This window comes from Balaenoptera physalus (genome assembly GCF_965194825.1).
Source record: "Balaenoptera physalus genome assembly, chromosome: 5".
Taxonomy (NCBI): Eukaryota; Metazoa; Chordata; class Mammalia; order Artiodactyla; family Balaenopteridae; genus Balaenoptera; species Balaenoptera physalus.
This window is the reverse complement of record NC_138884.1, coordinates 23,662,123-23,678,971: the sequence shown is the minus strand read 5'-3', so window position 1 is coordinate 23,678,971 and position 16,849 is coordinate 23,662,123. Positions and strand designations below refer to the sequence as shown.

The following is a 16,849-nucleotide window of genomic DNA, read 5'->3' as shown; positions in this document are numbered from 1 at the left end:
CCACCCTGCTCCTGGGTCAGGGCATCCCTCATCGAGGAAGGTCTGTCTATTTAAAGATGAATGACCGAGATCGGATTGTGCCTTCCCCTTGATCAAGCTGTTTTCTTATTTGAGACTGCAAGAAAGCACACCCACGTGTATTTATTATTGAGCAACTTTAAGATAACAAACTTTGGCTTTTGACAAATATTAAATAAGAAATGCTGACTAGTAAGAAAACCGTGCAACTACAAATTAATTATCATGTCCCCTCCTCCCCAAGTTTTATTCAGGTTTTCTGTATTTTTCTCAGGAGACTATACTGTAAAGTGGTTGCTAAAACACGCACAGATTGGGAACTGGCCTAATACTTGTAGTAATCCATAAAATGCAATACTATTCAACGAATCAAAATGAAGATATAGATCTAAATTTATTGATATGGAAAGATGTTCATGATATATTGCTAAGTGGAATGAGCAAGTAAACACTACAGAATGATTAAATTTTGTTTTTAATACTTATTTGCAGAGAGAGAAGTCTGAAAGGATGTGCAATTGATATATTTTTACTTTAAATTTTCTATAATGATTGTGTCACTTGCATAGTTACAAAATAGAAGAAATAAAAAATGATTCATATTTGAGCAAAAGCTTCATATGGCAGAGTATTTCCCCATTGAATATCAAATACATTGGAACTATCTCAGAATGAGTGGTATATTGCTTTGGATCTCAAACTGAATAGATAACCAAAAGCAAAAATCCCAGTATTTAGAAAGGAATATTCAATAAGATTGTATATATCAGCTAATTTCATTTAAAAAATTAGGAATAATTGTCTATAGTTGAAAACATGAAGGGTTTCAAGATGGTATTTATAGGAAATTTAAGAAAGCTTTAAGGACAAGTTCTCAGCTAACAACTCACTAACTTGCAAACACACAAAAAATGCATGAGACTAGTAAATTCTTATAAGCCCTTTGTCTTCCTCCTGGGAGGTACATAGAAAGCAGATAAATTAACACACCTTTTGTCCTTGACTGGCACAAAGTAACTGGACATTAAGCTAAGTCTCTCTGGCAAGCCTCCTTCTCTGACAAAATAAAAGGATTTTCTACTATAGAAATATGTCAGCTTTCCTCTGTCTGACCTCTGGTCCCACATGTCCTCCTCCAGGCAAACTTGGACCAGCCCACACACTTATAGGAAGCCTGATAGACACCAGGGTGCCAGGCTAGGCTCGGGGGCTGAGACCCCAGTGCATCTTCGTTCTTTTTCTTTTATTCCTTTCTCCATCCCTTCCACATCCCAGAATGAACAGATTCTTCCACAAGCCTGCAAGTAGACCTCCTGTCCATTCTCGGGGGTTGTCTGACTCTTTCAATAGAAATATGTTTGAAATCATCAACATGTGATTTCTGAGGACTACGCATCCAGAGACACGAATAACTCACCAATTTCCAGCGTAATATCTTGATCCACTCATCAGCTTCTACTCCTGTCTTTGCACAGAGATAAAATGTCCTGAATGGAAATACTAAGCTGATAAGACAAAAGAAAGAATGTAAGACACTCCAGATAGTTGGTTGAACATCTGTTAGTTGAGCACTAATTAGAGTATTCCAAGGGGAAAAAGAATTGACGAAGAACCTGGGTGAGAACTTGAGGAGTTGTTGGTATATGTGGAGCTAGTCCTGCCAGCAAACGCAGAAATGTTGAGGCTGTAGATTCCTATTATTATTACAGGCCAGATTTGTATTTTCTAGTGAGAGTCCAAAGAAAAAAACCAGGTCCAGGTCACCCCCAGATAACTTGATTGTTCATGTCTTAGACTGAATACACATACGTGTTTATTCAGCTGATCTGTTAAATGACTCAGAACTTGTGCTACGATTCAAAGAACAAGCAAGACAGATAAGAGAGTTTGTTGAAGGAGCTCATTTGTGTTAGCTGGCTTCAGCGAGGATGACACTGCCCTCTGTGGATGAAGGCAGTTTTAACTTTTCAGGGCAGGAAAAAGAGACAATAGATCTCTTCAACTATTTATTTTGCCCACTTCTGGCCATGAGTTAATCTTTGCTGAAGGGAAGACAAACTTGCCTACTGGCATGAAAGACTGTACTAGGAATAGAGTTAACTCCTCCTTTGACTGTCTCTTTGGCTATAGAGTCAAAATCGTCTGACTTATAGCTTGCCCACACCTCCTGTCCTTACAGTTGAGATGCCAAACAAACACTAAAAATCTTTTTGTCCTTTTTGTGAAAAAAGAAAAAAAGAGAAAAAAAAAAGAAAGCCTTGGACTTCCCTGGTGACGCAGTGGTTAAGAATCCGCCTGCCAATGCAGGGGACACCGGTTCGATCCTTGGTCCAGGAAGATCCCACATGCTGCGGAGTAACTAAGCCCGTGCGCCACAACTACTGAGCCTGCACTCTAGAGCCTGCGAGCCACAACTACTGAGCCCGCATGCCACAGCTACTGAAGCCCGAGAGCCTAGAGCCCGTGCTCCGCAAGAGAAGCCACTGCAGTGAGAAGCACATGCTCAGTATCAAAGAGCAGCCCCCGCTCGACGCAACTAGAGAAAAGCCCGCGCACAGCCACAAAGACCCAATGCAACCAAAAATAAAAAATTAATTAAAAAAAAAGAAAAAGGCCTTAAAGTGAAATCAGAAGGGTTTCTATATCCTAAAACCAAAGCAGCATATCTGGTTATACCAGTAATTAATGCTGAATAGACAAGAGGTAAGTCCTGTGTATAAAAGGTAGACACTGACGTGAGGTCTGGTTGGGCAGTGAGTAGAGAGAGGGGAAGCTGGGGGAGGTGTGATATTGTGTACAGAACCAACTGCTGGAATTGTCATTGTTTGGTTCTCCCTGGGAGAGACATCATTAATTGCCTGTTAATACAGATAATTTTTCCTTTCTTCTTGCTAACAGAACCCCAGGTGATAAATTATAATTATTGGAGCCAATTATGATCGTACTATACTGTTTTCTAGCTTCGCCTGCTGCTGGTGATGGCCATGGGACTCAGTCTTGGCCAATGAGATGAGGAACAATCTGATAGAAGAGTTTCTGGGAAAATGTCTGCTTTCCTGATACAAAGGGCAGACCTGGCTAATACCATCCCAGCATCTTTCTTTATGGCTTACATGAAAATGTGAGGCCTACAGTTAGAGTAGCTCTCTTGGACCCTGAAGTAGTAAGCATGAGGGAAAGACCAAGAGAATTGTAGAGACATTGGACCTGACCTTGTCAAGGTAGCTGCCTATCTCCCAATTGCTTGTTATATGAGAAATATAAACCCCTGTTAATTCATATGGTACCTTTATGTGAATTTTGAAAAGATTTCCATTATTGGTTGATACTATACAATCATTAATTAATAATAGTTAATGTTAATTTTCTTAGGTATGACAATGGTATTGTAGTTCTATAGGTGATTTTTTTTTTCTTAAGAGATGCAAATTTAAGTATTCAGGGGTAAAAAGTGCCATGATGTCTGCAACTTACTTTCAACTAGTTCAGGGGAAAAAAAGTGAATAGTTAGAGATAAAGCAAATATGGCAAAATATTAATGATTGATGCATCTAGGTGAAGGGTCTATGGGTATATAAGTCTTTCAATTTTTGTATGTTTGAGAACTTTAAAAAAAATAAAAGTTGGTGAGAAATAAGACAGTCTTTTCTCAAGATACTTTACTTCTCCCAGTTAGAAAATTGTCATGATATACTGATTGTGACAGAACAAAACACTTTTGTGCCATCTGCCAGAATTGTCATCATTATACAAATCACTCATTGTTGGAGTCAACAAAGTTGTAATTGAAATTGAATAAAACACCTCAAAGGAATAAAAGCTAAGATGTGAATGGCATCCTACTTGTGCAGTGCATCATACTTGTGCAGTGCACAACCTAAACAATTATACCCAGGAGATTTTCCTACTTGTTTAAGTCACTTTAAATGAGGTATTATGTCACACTCGGCTGAAAGCACTTCTGACATACATGCCCTGTGTGATGGTTAAACCCACCTGCCTCAGATCAGAACATTTGTACCCATTAAGACATACAATTTTTTATTCTTCTGCTAAACTAAGTGTCTGGCAAGAAGACTTTTAAAAACATTTACTTTATAAAACAACTTACCAAAAACAGTTCACCCTTTCCTGTGAATAATCAAATTGTACAGCCGAACATTCTGTTAAATCTAGGCTCCGAATTGGTTCTGGTGACTTAAAAAAATAAAATAAAAGGGCAAACTGTGTCATCATAAGAACACACATACAAATCTGTACATCACTTGTTCCCCTAACAAGTCTCCACTATGAGCGACTGTCAACTTTCCTTCTACTACGGGGACTGATTATAGAAAACCTTCCTAAGGGAAGTCACATGCTCATCTGGGGATTGGCTTTTCATGAAACTGGACATTAGGAAGAGATTTTCTTTGTCAATTTAAATTTGGTGGAGATGGATTTTTAACACGTGGAAGGGAGTCATATTTGTCTCCCATGTTTTTAAACATCCACTTACTCAGAAATTTTGTGTAGGAAAGATGAGAAGAGATGAAATAATTTTAAATTTGTTTAATGAAATCGGCATGAGAAATGGACATATTTTTAATAAAGGGGGACACTGCTGCAAGAGACAGTTAATACACTGTGGCAAGAGAACAATTCCATTGCCTTAGACGGAGGGAATGATGTCCCCAGGGAGCTAGAAGTTAGCCAGCCCGAGAGAGCCGTGTCTGGGATACACATCTCGTCTTTGCAAAAGAACACTGCTCATATCAGGAATCAAGAATTCACATCTCCAATCATTCATAGGATGTTTCAGCTGCTCATAGGAAAATTTCAGGGATCTTGAAGGCAGACATTTCATCTACAGGGCTCTTTTTTTTTAAAACATCTTTATTGGCGTATAACTGCTTTACAGTGTTGTGTTATTTTCTGCTGTATAACAAAGTGAATCATCTATACATATACATTTATCCCCATTTCTCCTCCCTCTTGCGTCTCCCTCTCACCGTCCCTATCCCACCCCTCTAGGTGGACACAAAGCACCACTAGCTATCTATTTTACATTTGGTAGTGTATATAAGTCCACGCCACTCTCTCACTTCATCCCAGCTTACCCTTCCCCCTCCCCATGCCCTCAAGTCCATTCTCTACATCTGCGTCTTTATTCCTGTCCTGCCCCTAGGTTCATCAGAACCACTTTTTTTTTTTTAGATTCCATATATTTGTGTTAGCATACAGTATTTGTTTTTCTCTTTCTGACTTACTTCACTCTGTATGACAGACTCTAGGTCCATCCACCTCTCTACAAATAATTTCATTTCTTTTTATGGCTGAGTAATATTCCATTGTATATATGTGCCACATCTTCATCCATTCATCTGTCGATGGACACTTAGATTGCTTCCATGTCCTGGCTATTGTAAATAGAGCTGCAGTGAACATTGTGGTACATGACTCTTTTTGAATTATGGTTTTCTCTCAGGGTATATGCCCAGTAGTGGGATTGCTGGGTCGTATGGTAGTTCTATTTTTAGTTTTTTAAGGAACCTCCATACTGTCCTCCATAGTGGTACAGGGCTCATTTTTAAAGGGAAAATATATTATCATGTTTCTCACCATCTGGTCTTTGAAGTATTTCAGTTCATTCCTGTGCAAAGTGAACCACCTCATTTTCCAGGTCTGAAAAAAAAAAAAATTAAAACATGTAGGTTTTGAATACAGGACCATAATATTTGAACTAGTTAATTTCCTTTTGTTGTAAAAGTACGTAAAAGTTTAGATACAATAAAATATTCTTGCAGTGTTGTTTCTGAGGAAAAAACTTTCAAAATAAAATAAAATTTTAAAGTTTCAAAAATTAAAATGATTCCATGCATTAAGCTCACAACGGAGGCAAAGATATCAACATTTTTAAACAAAAGAAATAACCTATCATAAACATTCAAGGTGATTTATAACAAACTGCTGAAATTTCCATCTTAATAAGACTTAATAATCTTAATAAAACTCCATAATAAGAATAGATATCATTTTTCAGCACCTACTGAGGGCTGCATACTATCCTTGGAGGTTTATATACATTATAGCCAATCCCCATACATTGCCAAATATTGGGTTGGCCAAAAAGTTCGTTCGGGGCTTTCCACTATCCTACAGAAAAACCCGAACGAACTTTTTGGCCAACCCAATATTATTATTCTTGTTTTACAGATAAGCAGATTGAGGTTTAGGAAGCTGAACCACATGCTATTCTAAACCTTGCCTAAGAGTTCCATGGCATTGGTGGAAAAACAGTTGTTACCCACTGCCTCTTTCTTATGTACTAACAGAACACTAATGATGTTGGGTGGCAATGTTCCCAGTTAAAAGAAGTAACTGGATTTAAAAATAATGCTGTGAACATGAATACTTGCTCTCCTTAGGAAGCATCCAGTCCAGTAGGGGCACAAATAACTAAGTACTTAAGTTAAATTCAAGCAGGCCAGTATCCTCGAGAGGTTAAGTGTCCTGACTCAAAATGGGAAAGAACAGACACATTCCATGAAGGCCTTCTTGGCACGTGAAAATGAAATAGAGTAACTTTAAAGGTACAATCACATAAATAGAGGATACCCCCCCAACTAGTAAAGTCCTAAATTTTGTTTTCTGTGGGATGTTATAATACACTTACAATCATGCCGGTGACGGGTTTTTTGGGGCCTACTGTTAGGTAAACATTTCATTCAATTTTCACTTATTTTTTGTTAAAAAATCTTAAAAAGCCAAGATATGTGCTAGAGTTAACTTGCTAACGTTCATCCTCAATCATTGCATCAAAAGGATTACATGTTTTCTTGGGTATTAAATGTAGGCTATTCTCATACATTTGGCTTTGCCAAAGAATAGTCAAGTCATTTTCCAGAATTTTGACTAATATTGGCCATAAAGATGAACTCTGGAAACAGGTAAATATTATAACTGGGTCAAAATAAGTAGGTTCTGCTTTTTATAAAGTCAAAATGAGGGTTGAGCCCCCATGGCGTGCTCTCTTTCTTTGTGGCTGGCAGCAACGTGCTTCCTTACCTTGACGAGCCCCCCCTGTTTGGTGAGGTAACCTTCTTTGGTGCCCAGCTGAAAAAAGAAAGAAACAAGTGAAGCCCAGAACTATCACAACTTTATTTTTGTCTTTCTATTTCTGTCCTATTTTAAAATGAAACACAAGTTTGCCTTTGATCTTTAAGTAATTGCCTTTCAGTTCTCATCTAGGCACTTGAAAACCCTCCGTGTGCTGTGAGAGACTGTTTTCAGACCAGATCATCTGGCGTGATTCTGTAGCAACAGGCAACAATGGACAGATTCTCCTCTAACACGAGTTCGCAGTTTGCAAACAATCAGCCACATCATACCACTTATAAAAGTCGGCATTGGGCAAAGTGTGTGTGTGCGTCCCAGCTGCTTGCATTGTTGGTGGGGTGTTATGCACATAAATATGTGCACACACACTGACATGGGGTCAGTACCTGGGAAACTCTGGATTAAGCAAAGAAGGATTTCTGTACTTCCCGGAGTCTGTTTTATGCTAATATGCTTCATGAATTGTAAAGAAGGAACATTAGGAATAGCATTTTCAACATTTATTTTATCATGTAATTCTCCTTGAAACCCCCTTTTATTTTTTTGCAGACCGTCTCTTGAGACCTATAGTCCATGGAACAGATTTTCATGAGTGCAGATTTATTTACACTGGATTCATCCAAAAGGGATTTGAAGTGAGAATGAGTCATTCCTTTTAACTCACTCATCATTAATTCCAGAGTAACAACAACATTACACACTTAGCTGGCACCTACAAAATGTAAGGAATGGTGGGGAACTGTGTGAATAGAAATTTGCATAAAACCAGGACCCTCAGATGAAAAAAATTCTAAGTTCATAAATTTCCAAAGAAATTGAATTCCTGGTAAGATGTTATGTTCTAATATAATGTCATAATATATCTTATATTAGTAAGAAAAAAATGAATAAAAACTGGGAAATGACCTGTTGATGTCAATGTTTTTTCCTGGGAGTTTCTAGAGTATGTTTCCCTTAGGTGAATTCTCCCTACCAAATAAAAAGAGGAACAACAAAGAGAGTGAAAACTAGAAATAATATATGACCACTTCCTCTACAGTTCTATGGCATTTAAGTAAGGATGAACTTCCCAGGCGTTCATTTAAATAATGCTAAATAATATTGGTGAATTTGATATCAAATAATCAGCTTGATTTATTTTGACACAAAAAAATTGAACTGACTGAATTGAGTTTGGGTATTATATTATGGAAATAGAAAAAAATTAACATTTTGGATTGTTGAGTCTGCAGAGGCAAAATAATTAAGGGTAAATTGTTTCATAGAAGACTCTGGTAGAATTATTTACTAAAATCTTACTAAGGGATATGCTATTCACTCCATCTTACCTCCATCCAAACAATATATTATAAGTCTAGTATCTTTCTAAGGTTTTGATAGATAAATAGAAGTTTGCAGAGAAAAAAGCTGAGAATACCAATTTTATTCATGGCCTCAGGAGGTAAGAAAGGAAACAACTATACAGCAGATTTATGTTTTTAAAAATACATGATCTGTAATAAGAAAGATGTTTATAATAGCCCCAAATTGGAAACAACCTAAATATTTTAAAAATAAAGCATTAACCTGCCTACCCTCCTTTCTACCTGCCTCCCTACCTGCCTTAAATTTAGTCCAAAACCATCAGGTGGGATGAAGCAAGGCAGGCATCAGTGTGAGTGTGTGCAGGGCACTGGTGCACCTCAGCAAAGGGTGGAGTCAAATCAGGGAACAGAGGGCATCTGTGGGGACAATGGCGGGGGTGGCAGCTCAGTGCCAGGCGTTGAAGCCTGGCAGGGCGAGGAGGGCTTCCGCCCCAGAGGCGTGGATGTGCCGGCCAGGGCACAGTTTCAGAGCCAAGTCGGGCTACGTGGGCATCTGCGGTAGGTGAGGGAGTGAAAGTAGACAGGCAGTGGGGTTCCTGCCCGGCTGCAATTGGAGACTGATTACATTTGACTGATCTACAAATAAGTGAATGTACTGAAGATAATGGAATCCATGTTCCTCACTGTGGGGAAAGAGAGTTACAACTATGAAAAGTGAAGAAATTAAAATAAGCCTTGTGGAACTGGAGTAGGATTGGAGGTATGGGTGCAAACCCATGGATAGTTGATAGATGATAGATAGATAGATAGATAGGTAGAGAGAGAGAGAGAGAGAGAGAGAGAGAAATTTAGATAGATAGAACTAGAAAGAAATACAGACAGCAATATAGATAAGTGTACATATGTATAGACATACATATTTTCCCTAGCTCTGTTCTCAGAGTGGGCTAGGAGAGTGACATTCTGCTAATAATGCAACTGTAGCACCCAGATCTGGATTTCTAAAGTACTACTCTCCAGAAATAGCTGATTGTAGAGCTGGATACAAGAAAAGTACAAGATAAGCCTGGAACAATTTGCTGTACCAGAAATTAAGAAAATTCTCAAAGAAATATGAGGTATGGATACAAAAGTCATGTGGAAATAGCTCTTACTGGCCAAAACGGGGGAAATTTGAGGGATCAAAATAAATAATAACAGTCATGATTAGAACCCGTGATATAAAAATAATTGGATAAATTCAAAGAATAAAAAGCTTTTCTTTTCAGTAAAATGACAACCAATAAATGTAAAAGGGATAAGACAACCACAGAATCACCACTTGGCAACAATCACAGTAATAATTAAAGCAACCAAGAAACATCAATGGATGATAAAATTGGTGGATGAAAGTTTAATGAGGAACAGGATACCTACTTGGTCTCAAGTAATCTCCCCCCAAAATATTTATTAATGACAAAGGGAATAGGTGACTTCAGAGTGAAGAAACCTGGCAGACACCAATTAATCAAGTCATCAAACACACTGGAATAAGACAAATTGAAATCGTGTTCCACTTGACAGGATGCAGTGAGACGTGCAGAGCATCATTTTTGTGGTATTTCTACCAAAAAATGCAAAACCCGAATCTAATCACAAGGCTACAGCTGATAAGTTAAAGTTGGGGAACAGTTCACAAAATAATTAGCCTTTAATATTCAGAAGTGTCAAAGTCACAATATCAAGGAAAAACTGAGGAAGTGTTCCAGAGTGAAGAATACTCAAGAGGCGGGACAAATAAAAGCAACTTGTGATCTTGGATTGGATCCTTTTGCTCTAAAGGGCCTTACTGGGAAAACTGGTGACGCCTAAATGAGATCTGTGGATGGGACCATGGTGCTGTATCAATGTTAATTTCCTCATTTGAATGGCTCCATGTGGTCATGAGGCAAATGTCCTTGTGTGTAAGGAATACACACTGAAGTACTGGGGTGATGGCATCATGCAGGCAATTTACTTTCTTTGTATTGTTCTTTCAATTTTTCTATAACTTTGCAATTATTGAAAATTTAAAAATATAGTAGAGAATTAACAAAATAAATTATGATATATCCAAATAATGAAATATTAAGGAATTTGTTTTAATGATGTTTTAGAAGACTATGTAATGACGTGGAAGATGTTCACAATATATAATTAATTAAACAAGCGCATTATAACTCTACAATGAAGAGTGGGGGAAGATGCCATAATGAAACTGGTTAGTCAATGTTGTCTTAATATTGTTGACAATTCTGTAAAGTTCCTTTTTATGAATACTTCTATTTAAGCCATTTCACCTTTGTTTTGAAATCCTTCCCATTTAAGGAGAAAATGTGACACTTGCTGAAAAGCTTGTAAGAAAACCCCTCTTCTGCCACCCCCTTTTTTTCCTTTTAAACCTTCTTTAAATGACAAATCTTCTAGGTTATTAAGGTTGTGAGTTTTTATTTTTGTTTGTTTTTAATGAGCATTTGTCTTTTAGAATAGGATTGTGTGATAATGTTTAAATGGACAAAACCAAACGTGACTTTGTGCAGTTAATAAAATATATATATTGATTCAAGAAAAAGACTAGAAGGATAGACACCAAAACTGTGAGAAGAGCTTCAAAGACAGAATATTGGAAAGGCCAGCATGCAAGGGAGGTGTCTAAGAAGAGGAACTGTAAAATGTGCTGAAAAGATAACATAATAAAGACAGAAAGAGGTTGCAGAAGCAAAGGAAACAGAATTTTTAGAGGAAGAGAGTTCTGAAAAATGTCAAATACCACAAAAGGGAAGCAAAGGAAGCTAATGAGCCAACGTTTGACATAGGCTCTGGTCTATGTCAACCACTCGACATATATTATCTCCCGTAAACTCTACTAACATAACTAACTGGTGGTTTGCAGTCCCCAGGTCCAAAACTACACCTCTTTCCCATCTCCCACTCCTCCTGCAATCTCAGCCATCTCAGTAAACAGCAGGAGTATTTACTCCGTTGCTCTTTCCTTCACACACTACATTCAATCCATCAGTAAGTCTTGTTTCTTCTACCTTTGAAACACATCGTGAAGTTGACCAGTTCTCATGCCTTCCTCCTGTTCTAACTACTATTCTTATTCCCCTCTCTGGTTTCAACTACCATGGTCTCTTACCTGGACGGTTGTCACACCCTCCTAACTGGTCTCCTTGCCTCCAACTTTGCCCTGACTCCATTTTCAACTAGGTGGTGAAAATTATCTTTTTAAAAATTTTGAAACTTAAACAAATTGTGTTACTCAAACTCCCATGATTTTTTTTTATCAACGCTTAGGAAAAAAATTAATTCTCTACCTTCTCCTACAAGGCCTTTCGTGTTGTGTAAGGAAAGGACAATTAGCATTTTGGGTAATTCTTCATCATGTGTTGTGGGATGTTTAGCCTCCATGACCCCTGCCCATTGTTGGACAATTCTCCAGGGGTCTCTTGTGTTTCTCCATGTCTTACGAGCAAGGCACCAACAGCCCTTTGTCCCACACCAATTTTTAAAGCATATTTATATAGCAGACAGCCTGAAAAGATAGAAAGAGTGCTCGCTTCAGAGGAAAAGGCAGACAAGCAGAAGCCTTTTGAGTCTTTCAACGCCTGTGAAACTGTGGCAGGCGATCTTGTTAACTGGCAAGAAGGGTAGAGTCCCAGACCCTTCACAGCTCCAGACACCCACTAATGCTGGCAATGCTCCAGAGCATTGTGACAACTGAAATGCTCATAAATTTCCAAACACTCAGCTGGGTGGCACTGCGCTTTGAGAAGTCCACTGGCTACATGATCTGACCCCTCATCACCCCAATAATCTCATCTCCTACCACTTTCCCTCTAGCTCACTCCATGCCAGTTGCTAGATCTTCTTACTAGTCTTTAAACCGCCTCAATTTAGTTCCCACCTCGAGGCTTTTGTCCTGATCTCTGCCTGCAATGCTCTTCTACATCCTGACCTGAGTCATTCCTTCCCTTCTGTGAAGCCTCTTCTCTAATGTCACCTCCTCCTAGAGGCCTCCCTTGCTTCCCTCTCCTCCACTTATCCGACTTTTTCTTTTTATGACCTATTAGTATCTGGGTTTATAATATTCCATTGGTGATTGTCTATGGTCCCCCTACTACAGTGTGAGCTCAGTGAGGGCAGAACCTTTGCCTAATTTATTCCCAACTCTCCAGTGCTTAAAACAGTCCTGGGTGCATTGTAGGCACTTTTTAAAAAGTTTGTTAAATAAATGAATCAGTTAAATTTCACCCTATCTCAGAAGCCCGATCCTATGTTGTGTATAAAATATATAAATTGTAATTTCCCCAAATGCAGTTGCCAAAGGATGGTAAACAGTTTTGCAGAAACATCTACATTTCTGGGCAATAAGACACCTATTTTCATTTTCACTTCAAGCAAGTTCTTTTTCCTGTAAATAGCACTTAGTCCTCTTCCTCCACTGCCAGAGCTTGTGCAAGAACCCCATCCCCAAAGGAGAAGGCAGATGTCTAGAAGCCCTCAGAGCTCTCAGGTTGGGGTGGAGGTGCAGTATCATATGTGCATGGGAGTAATCAATCAAGGCTGTGAACTCTTGCGCTCAGCAAGGGACAAGAGCTTCTAATCAGAACAGAACTGGTTCCCCAGCGGGCTGGTTCAGTTATCAATCATTTCTTAGTGAGGAATAGTGTGACACTGCAGAATCCACTAGAAAACCTTTATAGTTTTCTGTCTATATCAATACACAATAAATGTCATGGACCTCTCATTATACAGTGTGAGTGCAGACATTTTCAACTATCCACTCATCACTGTTTTAAAAACTCCATTATACAGAACCTTTTGTATATATTCATATTTGAATACTTGGGCAGGTGAATCGATCTGATACCTGGAGCGAGCAAAAAGGTAAGCAATAAGGCTTACAGAATTTGATCTCAAGAGGGCTGTATCTACCTAAGTATGCTGTGTCTCATGCTTACACCAACTCCACAAATTAGGTCTTATCTGCATTTTACTGTTGAAAAATGTTGCACGTAGTAAGGTATGGTTCGATTGACCTTGAGTGGAGATCTTTAGGGGAAGGTAACAGATGAGAATGTAAGTTTAACTGAGAGTACAAATGAAAACGCTGTTAAAGTGATCGGTGGTGGGGTAAGGATCGTAAAGAGGAAGGTTAGGAAGAGTCCCGTCGACTGGAAAACAAAGGATTGGTTAGAGGGTAGACCTTAATGTGTTCTTTGGTCTGTTTTGACTTGGGACTAGTTATTGTCTTGCTTTCCTAAATTTCTCTAGTTCTGAGGTCTTATACTTGCCCTTCTTACTGTAACAAAGCTAAAACATCTTTCTCAACCAAATTCCAGAATTTTTATTTTTGAGTAGATGTAGCATAGTAACAATGTAATATGTCGTGAACCTGGCTAGGCTATAAAGCTATGAAGACAGGCTATGATTCCTGTCCTGGGAAGTGTCAGGCTCCTGGAGAGGGCAGACACCGTGCGGGTAGTCAGCCCCCAGTATGATGATTCCAGGATAAACGTGAGCCGAGGGTGCACAGAGGAGGGGCATTTTAGAGGAAGCTAAGAGGAGTCCAAGAAGGCTTCCTGGAAGAGGCTGATCCCGGATGCAAGTCTCTAAGGATGAGGGGACAGTAGTGGTGTTGGCAGCATTTCTGATGCAGGGAGGGGAGGAGGAGCACAGTTGTGGAGAGAGGTGGGGTCCATAGCGTGAGTGTAGGAGGAGCATGAGGTCAGGCCAGAGAAGTGAGCAGGTTCCAGGCGGATGAAGACAGTGGGCACCACCGAAGGATGTTAAGCAGGGAGGTCACGTGGTAAATCTACTTCTTAGGAGAGATGTCTCTGGTGGCGGGGTAGAGAAAGTACCGCAAAGACAAAAAAGTCAAGCATGTTTTAACATAATGTGTAACTGAACATCTTCAAGCATAATGGTTGCTGTCTAGAACTAATTTTTGAAATTTCTTTTGGGTGTTGTCCTCTTTATCATCGGCACACATCCAGATGTCTTATACCAGAGCATGTAGCCAACGAGGAAGAGGGAAAGAATAGGGGAGCGCTGCGCACGATGAAGGGAAAGGTGCTGGAGAAGAATCTTTGCAGGGTCCCAGCTCCCAGAACAAACGTAAACGGACTGAGGAGAACAATGAAAGCCCCAGTTACACTGAAACTGAACAGTGGCTCACACGCTGCAAAGAAATGCAAGTGTCTTCTGTCTGTACCCTTCATTCAGTGAAGGAAAAAAAGGCCAGGAAAAAATAACATCCTGAGAGATTATGGCCAAGGTGGAGAATCTTTTTCTTCCATAGAAAGTTGAAATGTAAAAGAAGATTTTTCTATTCTTAATTTAAGAAATTTGTAGAATAACAGTTTAGCCAACTGTGTGACCATAAACCTCTCGCCCATTCTACCACGAACTTCTTTGGTGAAGTAAGGCCGGGATTTAAGTGCCATTTCTGAAGTCTTTAAAATCCTATCACTGAAGGGAGACCTTCAAGACAGCGGAAAGGTAAGATGTGGAGATCACCTTCCTCCCCACAGATACATCAGAAATACATCTACATGTGGAACAACTCCTACAGAACACCCACTGAACGCTGGCAGAAGACCTCAGACCTCCCACAAGGCAAGAAAATCCCCACGTACCTGGGTAGGGCAAAAGAAAAAAGAAATAACAGAGACAAAGAATAGGGACGGGACCTGTGCCACTGGGAGGGAGCCGTGAAGGAGGAAAGGTTTCCACACACTAGGAAGCCCCTTCGCGGGTGGAGACTGTGGGTGGCGGAGTGGGGAAGCTTCGGAGCCGCGGAGGAGAGCGCAGCCACAGGGGTGCGGAGGGCAGAGCGGAGAGATTCCCGCACGGAGGAGCGGTGCCGACCAGCACTCACCAGCCCGAGAGGCTTGTCTGCTCCCCCGCCGGGTCGGGCGGGGCTGGGAGCTGAGGCTCGGGCTTCGGTCGGATCGCAGGGAGAGGACTGGGATTGGTGGCGTGAACACGGCCTGAAGGGGTTAGTGCGCCACAGCTAGCCGGGAGGGAGTCCGGGAAAAGGTCTGCAGCTGCCGAAGAGGCAAGAGACTTTTTCTTACCTCTTTGTTTCCTGGTGCGCGAGGAGAGGGGAGTCAGAGCGCCGCCTAAACGAGCTCCAGAGAAGGGCCCGAGCCGCGGCTGTCAGCGCGGACCCCAGAGACGGGCGTGAGACGCTAAGGCTGCTGCTGCCGCCACCAAGAAGCCTGTGTGCGAGCACAGGTCACTCTCCACACCACCCCTCCCAGGAGCCTGTGCAGCGCGCCACTGCCAGGGTCCCGTGATCCAGGGACAGCTTCCCCGGGAGGCGCACGGCGCGCCTCAGGCTGATGCAACGTCACGACGCCTCTGACGCCGCAGGCTCGCCCCGCCTCCTCCGTACCGCTCCCTCCCCCCCGCCTGAGTGAGCCAGAGCCTGCGAAGCAGCTGCTCCTTTAACCCCATCCGGTGTGAGCGGGAACAGACGCCCTCAGGCGACCTACATGCAGAGGCGGGTCCAGATGCAAAGCTGAACCCCAGGAGCTGTGCAAACAAAGAAGAGAAAGGGAAATTTCTTCCAGCAGCCTCAGGAGCAGCGGATTAAATCTCCACAATCAACTTGATGTGCCTGCATCTGTGGAATACCTGAATAGACAACGAATCATCCCAAATTGAGGCGGGGGACTTTGGGAGCAAGGATATATATGTATTTTTTCCTTTTTTCTCTTTTTGTGAGTGTGTATGTGTATGCTCCTGTGTGTGATTTTGTCTGTATAGCTTTGCTTTTACCATTTGTTCTAGAGTTCTGTCTGTCTGGTTTTTTTGTTCTTTTTTTTTTTGTTTTTAGTATAGTTCTTAGCACTTGTTATCATTGGTGAATTTGTTTTCTTGTTTGGTTGCTCTCTTCTCTCTTTCTTTTTTTTTCTTTTTTACTTTAATAATTATTTTTTATTTTTTATTTTAATAACTGTATTTTATTTTACTTTTTTCTTTCTTTCTCTCCCCCCCCCCTTTTCTTCTGAGCCGTGTGACTGACAGGGTCTTGGGGCTCCGGCCAGGTGTCAGGCCTGTGCCTCTGAGGTGGGAGAGCAGAGTTCAGGACATTGGTCCACCATAGACCTCCCAGCTCCATGTAATATCAAATGGCAAAAGCTCTCCCAGAGACCTCCATCTCAATGCTAAGACCCAGCTCCACTCAACAACCAGCAAGCTACAGTGCTGGACACCCTATGCCAAACAACTAGCAAGACAGGATCACAATCCAAACCATTAGCAGAGAGGCTGGCTAAAATCATAAAAACATCACAGACACCCCAAAACACACCACTGGACACGGACCTGCCAACCAGAAAGACAAGATCCAGCCTCATCCACCAGAACACAGACACCAGTCCCCTCCACCAGGAAGCCTA

At 40.7% G+C, this 16,849-nt stretch overlaps 1 protein-coding gene across 2 annotated transcripts in view; it reads right to left on the bottom strand.

Moving 5' to 3' along the window:
• Positions 1 to 16,849, bottom strand: part of DAPP1 (dual adaptor of phosphotyrosine and 3-phosphoinositides 1) — a 58,685-nt gene continuing 41,836 nt past the window's right edge. The window contains exons 5-9 of one of the 2 annotated variants that reach the window (XM_082462362.1): positions 7,066 to 7,113; positions 5,620 to 5,682; positions 4,130 to 4,215; positions 1,436 to 1,523; positions 1 to 115 (exon numbers count right to left, since the gene is read on the bottom strand). In XM_082462362.1, the coding sequence (XP_082318488.1) occupies positions 47 to 115; positions 1,436 to 1,523; positions 4,130 to 4,215; positions 5,620 to 5,682; positions 7,066 to 7,113 (354 nt within the window). In that variant the 3' untranslated portion in view covers positions 1 to 46. Of the gene's footprint in view, positions 116 to 778; positions 1,524 to 4,129; positions 4,216 to 5,619; positions 5,683 to 7,065; positions 7,114 to 16,849 lie in introns of those variants that run through there. The other variant, XM_082462361.1, reaches the window with a different exon arrangement.